We start from the raw sequence: 16,858 nt of genomic DNA, 5'->3' as shown, positions 1-16,858 counted from the left end.
GTTAGTATCTACATCGAAACATCACATTTATTGTAATAAAGAAGTTGCGTATCCATCATGTCCATAGAACTATCTCCTTTGTTTATCTTTTAGCATGTTTAGAGTTTGGTTTAGTGCCATTTTCAACATAATTTCAGCTTGATGTGGCTTCATGTCGGAGGGAAGCAGTTATGCAGGTCTTTGGTGTTTTACCACATTGGTGAAATCCACTGGCATGGGTGGGTTGGTGCTGACAAACCTAGAACAATAGAGTAATCAACATATCAAGATGAACTGTGATTCCAGGTTTCTGGCTTGCCTAAAGATGCAACTGCACTGAGAATTAAAGCACCTGGGACGACTGGGTCACCAGTGTTCTGCAATGTCTGATAGAATGCTGAATTAAGATTATGAACCATGTTTTCCAGTGGCAAGGCTTTTACACGATTACTCAAGAGCACTGGAATGCAATTTCAGTGATTTGTGGGTTGTTGACATTGCTGTTTGAAATCCAATAACCATTCAAACTGGTCCTGTAGATTGGGTTTTGTTGTCATGGCAATAATGCATTGGGACATGAGAACAAGGTTGTTTTTTTATTTCAATTTAATAAAACACTTTTTCTTTTTATGGAATGATTTGATCGTTAAATGGTCATGACTACATAAGCTGTGCAGGGATCAGTTTATCTGGGCATTCTCAGAGGAAGATAATATACTCAGCACTGTTTACAGCATGTCGGTAATCATGGTGTAGCTTCTCAAAATGGAATATATATTTCCCATTTCGGGTTATCATGTGATTATTGTATGTTTTAAAGCTAACATTTCATGATATTTCACTGGTAATCATGGAAACATGTCACCAATAAAGAGGAAAAGGCTTTATAACATGCCAAGTTTACAATGGTTTAACCATGTTAACCATTATAAGGTTAAATTTTTAAAAAATATATTTTTTAGATTGAGAATGGCATAGTCTAAATTGAACATTGTTGAAGTGGCCTGAAAACATGCTTAAGGCCAGATTTAGGAATCTTATTTTTGTACTTTTGTCATGTTAATCATGTTAATGTACACAATACTTAGGCAGACGTGCAGTGGAAGAACACAAGAGAAATAAACATATGAATATACAAAATGGACTGGATGATTCACAAACTAAATCTTGGAATTCAGAAACTGAACTGACTGTTTGATTGACAGAAGTTGATCTGTTGATAAATAAATACAGCTTTATGGATAGCAATTCTGGTTTATTAGCATTTAGCTAAATGCATTAGACCCAAAGTTGTTATCCAAAAAGCTGTATGTTTTCTTATCAGAAACTGAACGTGCCGAAAATCCATGAGATCCATGTGGAAAGGAAAGGGAAGTTATCAATATATCAAGGTGACATTTATTGACATTAAACATAGATTAAAGGACTGTTCTGGGAGGCTTGACATGCTGAAATTCCGTAGGAATCTTATCATTTTGTCTATGATGAATATTAAAACCATTCATTGGTCCAAATTTCTTCTAAATTTTCCTTCCAACATAACCAATTATCTAAATACCAGTTCAGATTATGACCATGATCAAAGTTATATACATGTGTATATAAACTCCTGAAAAGAACTTGCGGCACAAGCGACTTCAGCCTATAACCATTGGCCCTCAAAAGAAGTTAATGAAGCCCTGACGTTTTCATATGACTATTGTTAATATGTCATGGCTCTTCATGGAAGTTAAAGAACAGCTGATCTTTCATATGACTATACATGCACTTAAAATTTGTTTGTTTGTTGTTTAACGTCGCACTCAGCAATATTCCAGCTATATGACGGTAGTCTGTAAATAATCGAGCCTGGACCAGACAATCCAGTGATTGATATCATGAGCATCGATGTGCGCAATTGGGACACAATGACATGCATCAACCAAGTCAGCTAGCCCACCTGATCCCATTAGTTGACTTTTATGGCAAGCATGGGTTGCTGCAGACCTATTCTACCCCGGGTCCATGCCATGACAGATTAACTATCGTCATATGAAAAAATCGGGTGTGCTTCTTTGAAACGTTATTCCAGCAGTGAATATAGTAGGATACAGCTGGAATGTTGCTGACTGGCTTGCTACTGTCATTTCATGGATATATGAATGACACAGCTGAAAGTGTTTTCTGAATAATGACCTATGTACTTACATACACAATGACGTTTCGAAGGTGGTCAAATGTAACAATTGTTTTACTTAGGATTACGTTTTGTTAACAAATCAAAATTGAACTCCAACAACTGGTAGTCTAGATTACCTACATTACATGTGTATCCCTCTGATGTGTGTAAATTGACATGGCTCCAATGGCCAAGAGCTGTGAATACACAATGCCTTTTAGAGTGAGTGAGTGAGTATTGTTTTACGCATTTAGCAATATTCCACCAGCAACATCACGGTGGAGGACACCATAAAATGGGTGTCATCCATTGTACCCATGTGGGGATTCAAACCCGGGTCTTCGGCGTGACGAGCAAACGCTTTAACCACAAGGCTACCCCACCGCCCCCCTTTTAGAAAAGTCAAGTCAAATGTAACAAATGTTATATTCAGGATTATACTTTCTCAGTAAAGTACAAATTCTGGTACCGTTTCTGGTGTATTCCCATCGGGGATCCGAAGCCACGCTCTCTTTATTTCCTTATACATGTATCAAACATATCATCTGATGATATAGCTTGTACACATGTCCCTTCTTCAAACAGTGAAGCTAATAGAGACTACTGAGCAGGAACCAATATGGTGCAAGGCTATATAACTTTATTATCCTATGATCCTGTGATACTGTGATTCTGTTTATTCCAGACAAGTGGCTGTGTATTTGCACCTGGGGCTGGCTGTAAGTCCCATGCTAATATCTCCTACAATGCAGTCATTATTCCTATGTGGTGAGCGGTGGGATCAGCATGATTAGTGTCCACACCTTCCAGGCATATTTATGTTTTTTATAAGTGTCTTTACTAAGGCTGCAATACACAGGATAATTGAAACTTGACCTGGCTGACTGCTTGTGCGTTGGGTAGTAATTATGGGGATTAATATACGTGATATATGTGGCATAGAAATGTTTGATCTGTCACTGGGTATCTTAATGCCGTCGGAAAGCACCATGACTTGTTATTCTTAATCATGTTTATAGATCAATAATGGCAATTTGTCGTTTGCCTAAATAGACATGATAAATGTCAGCCTGGTTAGCTCTCAGTTATTTTTTATTTTAGAATTTGATTTATTCTTTTATTCCTCCAAATTGAACATTACAAAATATATTCCCAAAAGGGTTTTCTAAACTTGCTAAATATATGAAATGCTTGGTGCTCATATGCTCATAATTAACATGATTAACCTGTTATTGTTATTTATTATGATCATGGTGATTATTGTTGTTAGGAAAGACTAAGATATTCACTGATTCCTTTCAAAATCATTATGTTTTTAAACTGGAAACCCTTAATGTTAAATGCTGAATTTGATCAAAGTCAAATTCCATCAGTTTTTTTTTACAATTAAATCAATACAACATGTTCAATATGCATGAATATGTACAATAGGATTAATGTCTGGAACCATGGTTACAGATATTCCAAGTTATTTGTAGTCTTTTCCATGTATTTATCGTGTTTACTTTTTACACAATTATTTAAACAAAACCTGTTGTTCACATTAAACTGTTTCACAGCTATGTTGTGCAATTTGTTGAAACACCTAAAATATTTAAGAAAAAATCCACCAGTTCTTTTGTTGCACGGCTCGTGGCAAAACATTTGACTTGGAACAATGACGTCTTGCCAGCCAATTGAAATGCCCAACCAGGCATCACACCACTGTGTGTGCTTATTGAATCGACTGAGATACACGGTCACGGTGACGTTTGTTTGTTGTGACGACAGCAGGTTGTGTTACATATTAATGAGCCGTGAGCACTGATGAAGGTATTATGTGTTGCAACACATGTTGTTATGGACAGTTGAACATGGCTTTCCTGTGCCTGTAAAGTTTTTGGGTCAGCAAAACTGTAAAGTTGCCCGAAGGTCGTTGTGACATGTAACAAAGCTTAACATGAAGGACTATGCACATGATGCACCTCACTGTGATGCCCATGTTTTGTCTCGGTCTAACCCCCGGTATAATAAGTACCATGTGTCCAATAAACATATTATTTCTGTCTCAGGAATTAGGATAACCATTAACTGTTACATTTATGTTTATTGACTTAAAATTTGATCTAGCAATCGAAATAAATGGTATTTGAAAAACTGATCAAACCTACTTGGAACTGCCAATTTGCCCAAGCCTCGATCATTTACCTCATTGTTTGTTTGTTTGTTTGTTTGTTTGTTTGTGTGTACCCTCAGTATTGCTCACAACTGGACACAATATGATAGATGACATGCATCAGCCAAGTCAGAGAGCCTGACCATCTAATACCGTTAGTTGCCTCTTATCATGCTTATGACAAGCATGTGTCCTTTAACACACAGGGCCACGGATAGCCATACCGACTGTACTGATTACATTAAAAAATGTAATCAGTACAGTCAGTATAGTATGGCTATCCGTGGCCCTGTGCTTTAACATGTTGAAGACCAATTCTAACCACGATGTTCATGGACATGATGGATGGGATACCACAATATCTGCTTATAGCATGTATAGAACTCTACTTTCTGTGCAGTGTGGGTCCTGTTTGGGAAACTTGCAGCATTGTTCCCACAGTTAACTCAGGTCACTTGTGCTAACTGTCATGATGTATTCTCATCAGCCTGCAGCTCCAAGGACATGATGGAGTAAGTCTTCAAGCATTGATATGGAAGTTCTGAACTCGAGGCGCATAGAAATATGATGAACACATGAGGAAAAATGAAAGGGTTTGTAAACACATGAACGTGAACTTCTAGATTTATGAAACAAAATCCCTTTGAGAAACAAGCCCATGAGAGCATCAAGCCCTTGAACATATTGAGAGCATCAATCCCTTAAACATATTGAGAGCATACATTCCTCGAACATGTTGAGAGCATCAATCCCTCGAACATATTGAGAGCAACAATCCCTCGAACATGTTGAGAGCACAAATCCCTCGAACATGTTGAGAGCAACAATCCCGCGAACATGTCGAGAGCATCAATTCCTCGAACATATTGAGAGCAACAATCCCTCGAACTTGCTGAGAGCATCAATCCCTTGAACATGTTGAGAGTAACAATCCTTTGAACATATTGAGAGCATAAATCCTTTGAACATGTTGAGAGCATCAATCCCTTGAACATATTGAGAGCATCAACTCCTTGAACATGTTAAGAACAACGATCCCTTGAACATGTTGAGAGCATCAATCCCTTGAACATATTGAGAGCAACAATCCCTTGAACATGTTGAGAGCATCAATCCCTTGAACATATTGAGAGCAACAATCCCTTGAACATGTTGAGCGCATCAATCCCTTGAACATGTCGAGAGCATCAATCCCTTGAACATGTTTAGTCTATTATCCAATCTCATTTAAATCAGACCTTAGTTCTCGCTACCGCTAGACAAAGTTCTGAAAACATCCCATAAGGGGTCACATCAGAACGACCTTTCATCTGACCAATGAGAGTGTCGCTTACCAGATCATGAAAGTGACAATTGGAATGTGATTTCTAATCATACAATCACACGGGGTATTCTGAACGATAGTTATAGGTTTAACGACTGAATCCATACAATTTAGACCATCTATTAGCCATTCCAGAATGTTTGTTTGTTTAGGTTTCAAATTTGTAATCAAGAATTTGTCAAAATATGTTTCGTAGCGTAGTTCCCAAGTTGAAATTAGTGCCATAAAGCAGAGAAAGCTGCCTTCTGATTGGTCATTCTATTGGTCGGTCAAAGTTTGTGCAAGGTCGGTCTGACGTGACTCGTAATGGGATGTCCTTAGATCTTTGTTTAGCAGTAGCGAGAACTGAGATCTAATTTTAATGAGATTGGTCTATTATCATGATTATGCTTTTACAAATTCATAACATTCTTTGCATGTTTTTTTCTGTTACCATGGTTACAAGTTTGGTAAAGATGGATGTATTTCTTCTCTTATGCAGGTGAACGAATACCCAGATTTCCTGACAGGAGCTGAAAGAGAGAATACCCAACATATCACCATAACATACTTGACCTCTGACCACAGGAAACGATCCAGAAGGCGTTCAAAGAAAACTGGATCTCTCTCAGAACTCAGCCTAGACCGGTCTAATGCCTCAACACCACTTGGGTACGCAGAATCTGTAGAAAGCTTCTCCGAGGATTATGGGTACAGCACACAGAGCACATGCAGCTTGCAGACCAGCAGGCCAAATAGTCGTGGATCTGTGGCATCAAGCTGGAACACCACCAGCAGCATCAGTAAGAAGAAAAAGAAGCAGCTGAATGACAGTCTGGATCATGACAGCATCCTGCGGTCACTCAAGGAGGAGCTGGAGGAGGACCTGGACACTGATGACCGTCTGGCCACCATCCACTCTGTGCCTTCATCTTCCAAGGGGGCTAGATCTCACAGCAAGAGTCCCCGTACCTCGAAACCTAACTCAGCTTCGAAACGCCCCCTCCCCAGCCCCAGAAGCAGTCTTGCTGATACAACTGTCAGCACAAAGGAGCCAAAGTCCCCACCTACAAACATGGACTCGACAGAAACCTACACAGAAAATGATTCTTCCGCGTGTGGCTGTACGACTCTGATGTGTCGGGGTCGGAACAAGAACCAGGTGGTGCCAGTTGTGAATGCTAATAGTGCTCAGATGCTAGACCACAAGGGGGATGTGATCAGTGTTCGGTCAGACAAACGTCAACTTGTGCCAGAAATTGAGGTTGAGACAGACTCTGTGGTCATGAGGTCATCTTCACCTTCCATTCAACATTTTAGTGTAAGTCGGCTGTCGATTGATGGCAGTGTCAGAGGATCTCGGTCAGGGACTCCGGACCTTGCACGGAACAGAAGGTGAGTGGAACTTGTCGTATCATTTTGACATATGTACTTGTAATTGTACATCAAACATGTCTAATTCATAAAATAAGTATTGTTGTCTTTTTTTTGTAGATGTGAACTATTCATTGACAAATAACATTTTCAATTGTCAATCTGTTGATTGCACAGGATTGCCATCCAGCATGTCCAGTTCTCATGGTCTTTTAAATTCTCTCAACACCAGTCAACCAGAAGTGTTTACTGCTGTGACGCTGAGTTCCAAGAGACTCTTGTGTGATAGATGAAACCAACATTTATCAAGGAAAATATCTGATTGTAAAACATCTTTGCTACTACATGTTATACACGATTTGAAAGGTCTAAATCCTATTGTTTATACATATGAAAGTTATGTTTATCACATTTATTAAATAATGCATTTACAACTTGGTTAAGTTTCTTTTAAATAAAAAAATGTAAGCTAACACATTCATAACATCCAGATTAAGGACCAAGTAACAAGTAAGTTACTTACCTAATTCTTTTATCTGTTTATATTTTCATTGTTTACGTAATCAGAAAATTATTTTAAAAGAATTATAAACATGATAAATAGTAACTGTCATCCCCCATTTCCCGATAACAGCGGCTGTCTGCTCAGTAACATGAGGAAATACCTCCGTTTTCAAAATCTTGTATGAAAAACATGTTCATCAACGACTGGCTTGTGATACATGGATAGAAAGTTTAACTCTTTATCTATATGATGGTGACATCCCCTGGAAACTTTTTGTAGCTGTTACATGTGATTTTATTGGATATATATTGGTTTCTAATGACGCTTTCTTGCTGAAATCTGTTACAAGTTTGAGCATGTGACTTAAGTCGGCCAATCAAATAACAACAATGGTACCGTCCTTATGAATGAAGAATTTCAGATTTTGAGGAAAGGTTTTTGTTAAATCGTTTTATTCTGAACATTTTAAGTAGGATATCGCGATCTATATTAAAAATATGGAACTTATGAGCTGTGACAGAGATACTTTATGCATATATTTTGGCATTAAACATTGTGTCTGAGTTGAGAAATTGAGGCGAAAAAAAGCCGAGATGTCATTTGACTTCGATTTGATGCAATCGCATGAAAAGATGGAAATAATAACTTAGATGAAAGTTTGACAACTTTTAGCATGTTTAGATATATTTTTGTTGATTTTATTTATCACTTTGTATAATATGTTTAAAGATTTGCGTGAAACGTCTATATTTTGCTCTTTGAGATGTTCAATGTGGACACGTCGAGAGAATTGCGTGTTCGAGAATTTTATTTTCAATAACATTACGGGAAATAGTGAATAGTTTTTTAATCTGTCAATAAAAAAATGTAAATTGAAATGGAATACGTATTTCAGACGTTGTGAAATGTGATAGATTTAATAAATGAATGATATGACAGGTAGGTTAATAAAATTATATCAAATTTTTATCAAAGCCTAGTTTCTACCCTTGCCACATCAAGGCCACTTTCTTGGCTGAACCCTGGCGCCACCTCGCGTAGATCACGAGTTGTGCCCCTTGTAATGAAAACGAGATATCCAATCAGATCGCTGTTCTTATCTCGTATATCTTCACAAAGATGGTGACGACCATAGGCGACAACCTAGATATTGAAAACATTCATGATTTCATCCCTGACACATAGACAATCGTTTGGGGGTTTAAATGATTTTCGTGTCAACAAAGACAGGCAGCGGTAATCACTTTCATACGAAGGTGTACCAGTTGTGGATGTTGATTGTGTGAAACATTCTCTGATTGGACTATTGATATGTGCTATAGCAAGGGTGGAAACAAGACTGATAAAAAGGCTAGTGGACGCTCTTGCCTCGGGAAGATCGTCTACACCAGTTCTTTTTGACTTGTTCAAGTTCCTAGGCATGCCAATCTCATTACAATCAGATCTCTTACTCAGATAAATCTCTGCGTGAAGATCGGAGGACACTTCCATGTCCGCAGGTCAAGTCAGGGGAACTTTCTAATCAGCCAATCAGTGTTAAGGCTTCTAAATTCTTGGTATGAGTGAGCGAGACAGTCAGACAAACAAACATATCTTATTTCTGTATCTTGAAAACACAATAAAACAATTGTACAGCGTCATTATATTGTTGTGGAAATTTCATACTACATGTTGTTTCTGAGCATGCTGAGGGCAATCCCATCTACACTCATCATAGTATACCAGGAATAATTGTGTTATGTGTGGGTTTTCATTTGTACAAACTGAGATTTCCAAATCAAGGTTTTGAAAAAATGAAGGTGAATCTTCTTAGAAACCTGTTAACTAACTGATGGGCTCTGGAACCCATACAGCCTTCAGTTAGATTGAGAGGTCAAAGTTCACTCAGGGTTCACCTGACACTACCTTCTACGGATGTGAACCCGTGAAGATCTGGGGTAGAATATGTCTTTAGTAACCCATACTTGCCATAAAAGGCGACATTGCTTGTCGTAACAGACGACTAACGGGATCGGGTGGTCAGGCTCGCAGACTTGGTTGATGCATGTCATCGATCCCTATTGCGTGGGTCGATGCTCATGATATTAATCGCTGGATTGTCTGGTCCAAACTTAATTGTTTACAGACCGTCGTCATATTGCTGGAATATTGCTGAGTGCGGCGTTTAACAACAAACCAACCAACCAATCTACGGATGTGTCTTTGGAACTTGGTGCAGACAGGTATCATATTGGATCAACAGATCTGATTGGAAAGAGTTGGCAAGATTATGGTGCCATGTTTAATTTGTTGTTGGTTTATGGATCTGCCAACATGAAACATCAGGCTACGTCGTTACGTATTTGTTTTAAATTATAAATCCTTAAATATTCCGTGTCGTGAATACATGACCCCGGCAGTGAAATGCTGCACTACAAAAAACAACACCATCCAATATTGCGTGAGGTTTCTTCCCTTTACCGTTTTTACAAGCGTATTGCTTTATTATGTTTATTGTGCATCTTGTGTTGTGGTCATGGCATCAGTTTGTGTGCTTGTTTTACGAAAACCATCACTAGACATGATGATATACAAAGTCAGTGGTATTTGTGTACTGGTTTCATTGCAAAATACAAAATATATAGTAAAGTATTTACTGAAAGTTTGAATCAATGTAGACAGATAAGAGTTACAGCCCTTCAATATGATATATCCGATTGTGCAGTCATTTTGGTGGAAAAATGGCGACATTAATGTGCCTTGTGCCTTCAGCATGTTCAGGAAATTTAGAATGTGTGAGAAGAGAACAAAGCAAAATTACTTAAACCAACAAACACTTTTATCACCTATGTCATGTATGTAGCCAATAAACAGCAGTGATATAATTCTCTCATGAGCCTTTCAAGGATGTCATCAATTCTTTGAAACTGTACAGGGTTTAACCTATGTTTCTAGATTCCTTAGCATTTAAGATTCTGTCGATATAAATATCAGATATGTAATAATTTGTAGATGAAATGACTCTACATATATGTATGATTTAAAATATTTTTTAAATTTCTGCATGTTCAAGTACTGTTATTGTATTTTCAAAATGATAAAATTACAATCATGAAAATATGTAGCTATTTTTATGTTTCTTAGGTGTTTTTACATGTCTTTGATCACAAAAAGGGTGTAAAATCAGTCATAAATGCTTTAATTGAATTCCAACCTAGTTATAGAAATTGACCCAAGAAAAGCCACATAAACAAGAGGCCAGCCAAACTGTTTATCAGTATAATGTTTATTCATCAGAACAGAATTTTGAAACATCTTTCGTCATGTTCATTTGGTTTTCAGCTCCAGCATCTTGGCGTCAACATCCGATCTCGGTGACTCCATGACAGGCCTGAATCTGGTGGGCAGCGAGGGCGGACTGACCGAGAAGCGTCGCACCTTGCTGCACGTCTACCTCCTCAACCTCACCTCCCCTATGCTCATGCTCATACGCAGTGCCTGGAACAACTATCTCATTGTGAGTGCTGGCAACTATGTTTGGTTGTTTGTTTGTTCTTTAATGCCGCACTCAGCAATATTCCAGCTACATGAAGGCGGCCTGTAAATAATCGTGTTTGGAAGAGACAATCCAGTGATTGACATCATAAACATAGATGTACACTATCAATGATCATGCACTATAGGGATACGATGACATGCATCAACCTAGTCAGCGAGCCTGACCACGCAATCCTGTTCATCGCTTCTTACAACAAGCATAGTTGCATTTTCCGGCAAGCATGGGTTGCTGAAGACCTATTCTAACCTGGATCTTCACGGGTGGCAACTATGTTACCATATTCGACGTAATAAGCGCCCAGGGCGCTCTCAAAATTAGAAATAGGGGGCTCTTATTAGAATATTATTTTGGTGGAAAAAAGAGAGCTGAAAGATAAATTTCGTGGTTTCTGCTGACACACTGAAATGTTTATATGCAACAGATACATTTTTCCAGAATTTAATTGCCCATAATTAAGAATGCATATAACACACGAGTGCGTATTATACGCGAATAAATAAGTCTTGTGTACATTGTGTACTGAAGGAGTGCTAATTGGGATTGTTAACTAACCAATATATTAGCAAATATCGCCGTGGGCGCTTATTAGAGCGGGGCGCTTATTACATCGAATACGGTATTGTATGTGGCAGTTGGCAGTATTTCAATTGTAACATGGCAGCCTGCATATGATCAGTGCTGGTCTGGAACAACAATCTCATCGTGAGTGCTGTCACTTATTCTGTCCCTGAATTCCCGTACATTTTGAGTGTTGGCAGAGTTGTAAGGTACTGGCCGCAGTGTTGAAAATATTCCATGTTGTAACTAGCCCTGTGGACGAGTAGCGCATACCATCATTCGGCATAGATCACATGCCAACAATTATGGGCACTCTGAGTCCACGAGTAAAAGCTATAACAAATTAGAAAATCATCTGGGACATTCACATATTTTTATGGTGGATTAGATTTATATACTTTATTTGGAACAACTGTCTGAAAATAATTGTCATCATCCGATCATCACGATGGTGATGACGGTCGTTACAGCATTCTTCAGGGGTTTACTAGACGCGGAATCCTGGGTCCTGTATGCATACAAATTGCAAATTGACGTTAAAGAAATACAGAGTGCATCTACTGGGATGCAGAAAATTTGTACCTATGCATATTCAGCAGTAGAAACTAACATATTCAGTGATAACATATATGATGATAACATATAGCAAAACCCTTAAAAACGGCAAATTTCTCCTAGTCCTTAGGATACCTTAACTATTAGGCAGTTTTTAAGAACTACAGGACTAGTGCCAATTTCTAACACTGCATGTTTAGGAATGAATACTGCTGTTTCATTATTTGACACCACTTTAAATAATAATTTTGGTATATATATGTAATCATTTAAAATCTTCAATACACCATGTACACAGTCAAATGCTTCACGGTGCTCTAGTGCTAGTCCTTGCAGTTTCACTCGGGGAATTCCATATCTATTTTTAACTAACAACCTCTGAGCATGGGCAAGTTTACGTCATTGGCAGTAGAGTACTGTCCCCGTATTGATTGGGGTGGAGTCTGTGCGTCAAGGCATAGAAAAACAAACAAGATTTGTGAATGTTTTTCGGTCAGGCAAGTTTGAGTATGTCTTTGAGTTCAACATGTTTAAACAAACATGAGTAAAACTGATATATTATTTTACAATTTAAATAAAGTAAAAGTTTTTTTTATTTGAATTAATGTTGTTATATTCAGTATAAGACATTTCTCAGGGCCCCCATTTTGTAACCTGGAACTAAGGTTGAGAGTCACCTGGCCCCCCAAAATAAGTAACCCTTATACATCTCTGATGCTTGTTTCTAATTGTTTATCGGAGTCATGACGTAAGTTGCCCGACAGATTATGTGGAAACAGGGGTCCGGAAAATTTAAAATCCCAATCGGACTTTTGCATTTAGGCCACGCCCCCTTCAAATAACGTCTATATTTTCGTACGACTTTTCACACACATTACAAGTTGTTACGTACAGTGTTCCCTCATTATTGAGCGCTTCGGTCATAGCGCGTAAAGCATGGCTCCCCAAATTTACTAACATTTTTAGTAAACTTAAGTTTTCCAATGACACAATGTTTTCGCCCATCTCAGAAAACATTATCAGCTGATCATTGCGATCACGTAACACCGGAAATACAAGTCAACAAATCCAAACTGAAGAATGCAATTTAATCCTATCATTATAATATCTGGTAATAAAAAAGTTGTTCATTGTTTATCTGGACTAGAGTTTGCAATATATTTGATTAAGTGGACAGTGGAAAAACATCAGAAGATATAACTAGTTCTTTGAAGCAAAAAGAGTGGCTGTCATCTGTAAGCCTACAGTGTTCCCAAATAAATTTCCAAGATGGCCACTTTCTTGAAAATCTGTCAAAATTATCTCCTAATTCTTCCAAACACAGTAAGTGCATATATAATCATGATAATGGGGGGCGGTCGGGTAGCCTAGTGGTTAAAGCGTTCGCTCGTCACGCTGAAGACCCGGGTTCGATTCCCGACATGGGTACAATGTGTGAAGCCCATTTCTGGTGTCCCCCGCCGTGATGTTGCTGGAATATTGCTAAAAGCGGCGTAAAACCATACTCACTCACTCATGATAATGGATTTCCGACTCATTGTGACATGACTCATGCATTAAGTTATCAGCCATTGGCCACGCACAAGATTGTGTGATGATTGTTAATATGTGCCTAGAACATATGGATATAGAAAACACTTTGTACAATTTGTTCATGTGTTGTAAGGTGGGAATTGGCCCTTGATCCTGGTAGCCGCCTCCGTGGTCTTGTGGTAGAGCGTCTGCCCGGAGAGCGGAAGGTCCGGGGTTCGATCCCCGGCCACGTCATACCAAAAGACGTTAAAAGATTGTACTTGTTGTTACCCTGTCTGGCGCTCGGCATTAAGGGGCTAAAACAAGGACTGGTCGGCTCGGAGTCGGTATACTGTGTCTGAGTGGGGTATTCATGTTAAACTGCCGCATGGTATCTCAGTGTGCTAGCACTATAAATCAGCATTAGACCGGACTAGTACAAGCAGACACACACACACGTGCATGCACGTCGCTATATAAGTGCAATAATCTTGGACGCGACGTTTAACCCAATTTCACCACACCTCACCCCTTGATCCTGATCACTCTCTTTCAGAGATGTACTCTCCTCATTGACCCGGAGATGGAGAAGGTTGCCATGTCAACAGCTATCCGGGGACCCCAGGGCAAGAGGTGTGTTTATCTATACAGTATATCTATACTCAGGAATACTACACACAAGATCAGGTTGTCATTAAAATTAGATGTAAATGTCTCCCAGATATATATTGATCTACAGCTCATGTTTAATATCATGTTCATATCCATATAGCAGTGGATTGTCTATTTACTGATTTTGAGGTTTTTGTCTCTAGTTGCTTTTTTAATTTAGAATCTAGGAAGCTTTATTTTAGGTGATTAGAAGCACTGCTTATGTTGTTAGGGCAGAATTATTTTCTATCTTCGTTTAAGACTCCAAATATTGAAAAAGCAGAATTGTTTTTTTATAATAATCATTAGTTTTTTTCTCTTTTTGGTTTGTTTAAGACATGTGATCAATTCAAATTTCTTGCTCCAGACCATTCTGTCTACTACCATATTTTCTTGCGTATTGCATGCACGTTTTCAATGATTGCTGTCATTCTGTGCAGACTTAAGTTAAAAACATGTAATGTTTGGTAATATTTGTGCAGCAAATTTAGGAAGTTCATTCAGAAAAAACGGTAAGGTGTCCCACTGAATGTGTGTGAATCACTTGATACAAGAATGTCACATTGTTGTCACTCAGCAATAGCATGGAGGAAATATAGATCAATAGGCCCCATTTCATAAAACGATCGTAGCTACGACTTTCATACTTTAACATGGACTTAGGACAGTCGTAGTGCTATGATTGCTTTGTGAAACTGGGCCCTGCAAGTAAGTTATTGGATGTCACAAATTTGTCACCCTCACATCACTCACAGATGCATAGTTAATTAAAGGGCATGTGTCAGCAATATTTGTTTGTATTTGATAATTTCAAATAATCCATAAACATATTATGATTTTCATTAGCAGATATAGAATGCATTGGGTCTGGTTTCTTCTTATTTACTCTTTCTCGGCCTGACAATATATATTTTTTCAGAACCATTGAAAACAGTGTACTTTAACTAGACAACAGTATTAGAAGTTTAGTCTGTCTGCCAGACCCTAGAGAATATATTAGAAAAGGAGTCCAACTCAGGTCTAGTCTTGGACTACCTCACCTGAAATTAAACATTGTTCTGGGCTCTATTTAGATTTGATTTTTTTAAGATACATATTTTATGAATAAGATCACTTTATTTCTTGGACTTCATGTCAGACAATTGGAAGTAGTCTAGATTAGAATAGAATACACTAATTGTCATTTTTTACAAGTGAACTAGTCTTCAAACATCCAACAGAATAATGATTATGTTTGCTGAACACTACCCAAACATATTCCCTCTAGTTCAGTTTTATATAGGAACTTAATTTGTTTCCAACCCCTCCAGCCCTTTCTAAATGGGGTGTTATCAGTCTTTTTTTTATCAGAGACTTTAGTGCAGTGCTAATCTCATTAAAATCAGATGTCTCTTTCTGATACCTCTCTGTGTGTAGATCTGAGGACACCCCCATAGTAGGTCATGGCAGGTGAACTTTCTGATAAGACAATCAGAGATGAAATGTTAGAGGTATGATTTTGGATGATAAACAGAATTTTACCCTCGTGTCTCTTCTATGTTGAATATATCAACACTTATAACTGTTTAGAACTCTTCAGAAAGCCTTGGAGTTTAACTGTTATTGACTTGTGTTGCTATATTTGATATATCACAAGACACTCAGGTGGGGTTCACTGTATGTCTTGCTACTGACTACCCCCATGTTATTAAGCTGCATATATTGGTATCTCCTGTTGGAAATTAAGTATCAGGTATTTACAGTGAACCCTCGTTACTCCGGACAAGTGAATTACCCAGATTAACATTTTTTCAGGTTAATAAATCAGTGAGTGGGAAGGGTTTTACGGCACTTTTAGCAAAATTCCAGCAATATCACGGCAGGGGGACACCATGCACCCATGTGGGGAATGGAACCCTGGCTTTGGGCAGGACAAGCGAACGCTTTAACCACTAGGCTACCCCACTGCCCCTTAAAATCAAGGGTATGGAATACTATAATCAGATAATGAGGTATGAATAGATGTCCCCACCAAGATCATCTCAATAACAGGGTCCTGATTAACGAGGTTTGACTGTAGACAACCAGCTTCTAGGAGTAGGATGTACAGACTAACGTTGGCAGTATTGATTACACTGACATTTATTTTTGCGACGCTTCCAGGCTGGTTAACAGGTGAGGAATACTGATTTCTTTGTCTCCCTCTCTTCTAGCTTCTGTCAGCATCCTGTAGCTTCAGACAGTCTGTGACTGCCATGTAGTAACCTTTCCAAGTTGCAAGAAAAATATCATTGTCACAATGCATATCCCCTTTCTGTGCTGTGTACTCAAACAATATTTTTTAGTCTTTCTTTGAATCACAAGATGGGAAGTGTTGTCTGACATAGGTAGAGTTCTTGTATTACTGTGTCAGACCCTATCAGCACACACAAGATTTTGGGGGTGGAGGATGGAGTTTCCATATAGGGATTTTATTAATTAATGACTGGTCCTTTTGAATGGACAGAAAATATAACTGATGATCAATGATGAAATATTTACTAATCATTAACCCAGGTGACCGTGGCAACAGTGAAGTCTCACGAGAAGGA

The 16,858-nt window shown here is 38.4% G+C and overlaps 1 protein-coding gene across 1 annotated transcript in view; it reads left to right on the top strand.

Annotated features, from left to right (window-relative positions):
* Window positions 1-16,858, top strand: part of LOC139445948 (uncharacterized protein C12orf56-like) — a 47,631-nt gene that overhangs the window by 11,496 nt on the left and 19,277 nt on the right. Inside the window, exons 2-4 of the mRNA XM_071227197.1 lie at window positions 6,098-6,990; window positions 10,796-10,970; window positions 14,194-14,270. Coding sequence (XP_071083298.1) covers window positions 6,098-6,990; window positions 10,796-10,970; window positions 14,194-14,270 — 1,145 coding nt within the window. The remainder of the gene's footprint in view (window positions 1-6,097; window positions 6,991-10,795; window positions 10,971-14,193; window positions 14,271-16,858) is intronic.

The sequence above is a fragment of the Haliotis cracherodii genome, unplaced genomic scaffold, assembly GCF_022045235.1.
Source record: "Haliotis cracherodii isolate W230 unplaced genomic scaffold, xgHalCrac1.p SCAF_6, whole genome shotgun sequence".
Classification (NCBI taxonomy): domain Eukaryota; kingdom Metazoa; phylum Mollusca; class Gastropoda; order Lepetellida; family Haliotidae; genus Haliotis; species Haliotis cracherodii.
This window is presented reverse-complemented; position numbering and strand designations above follow the sequence as displayed.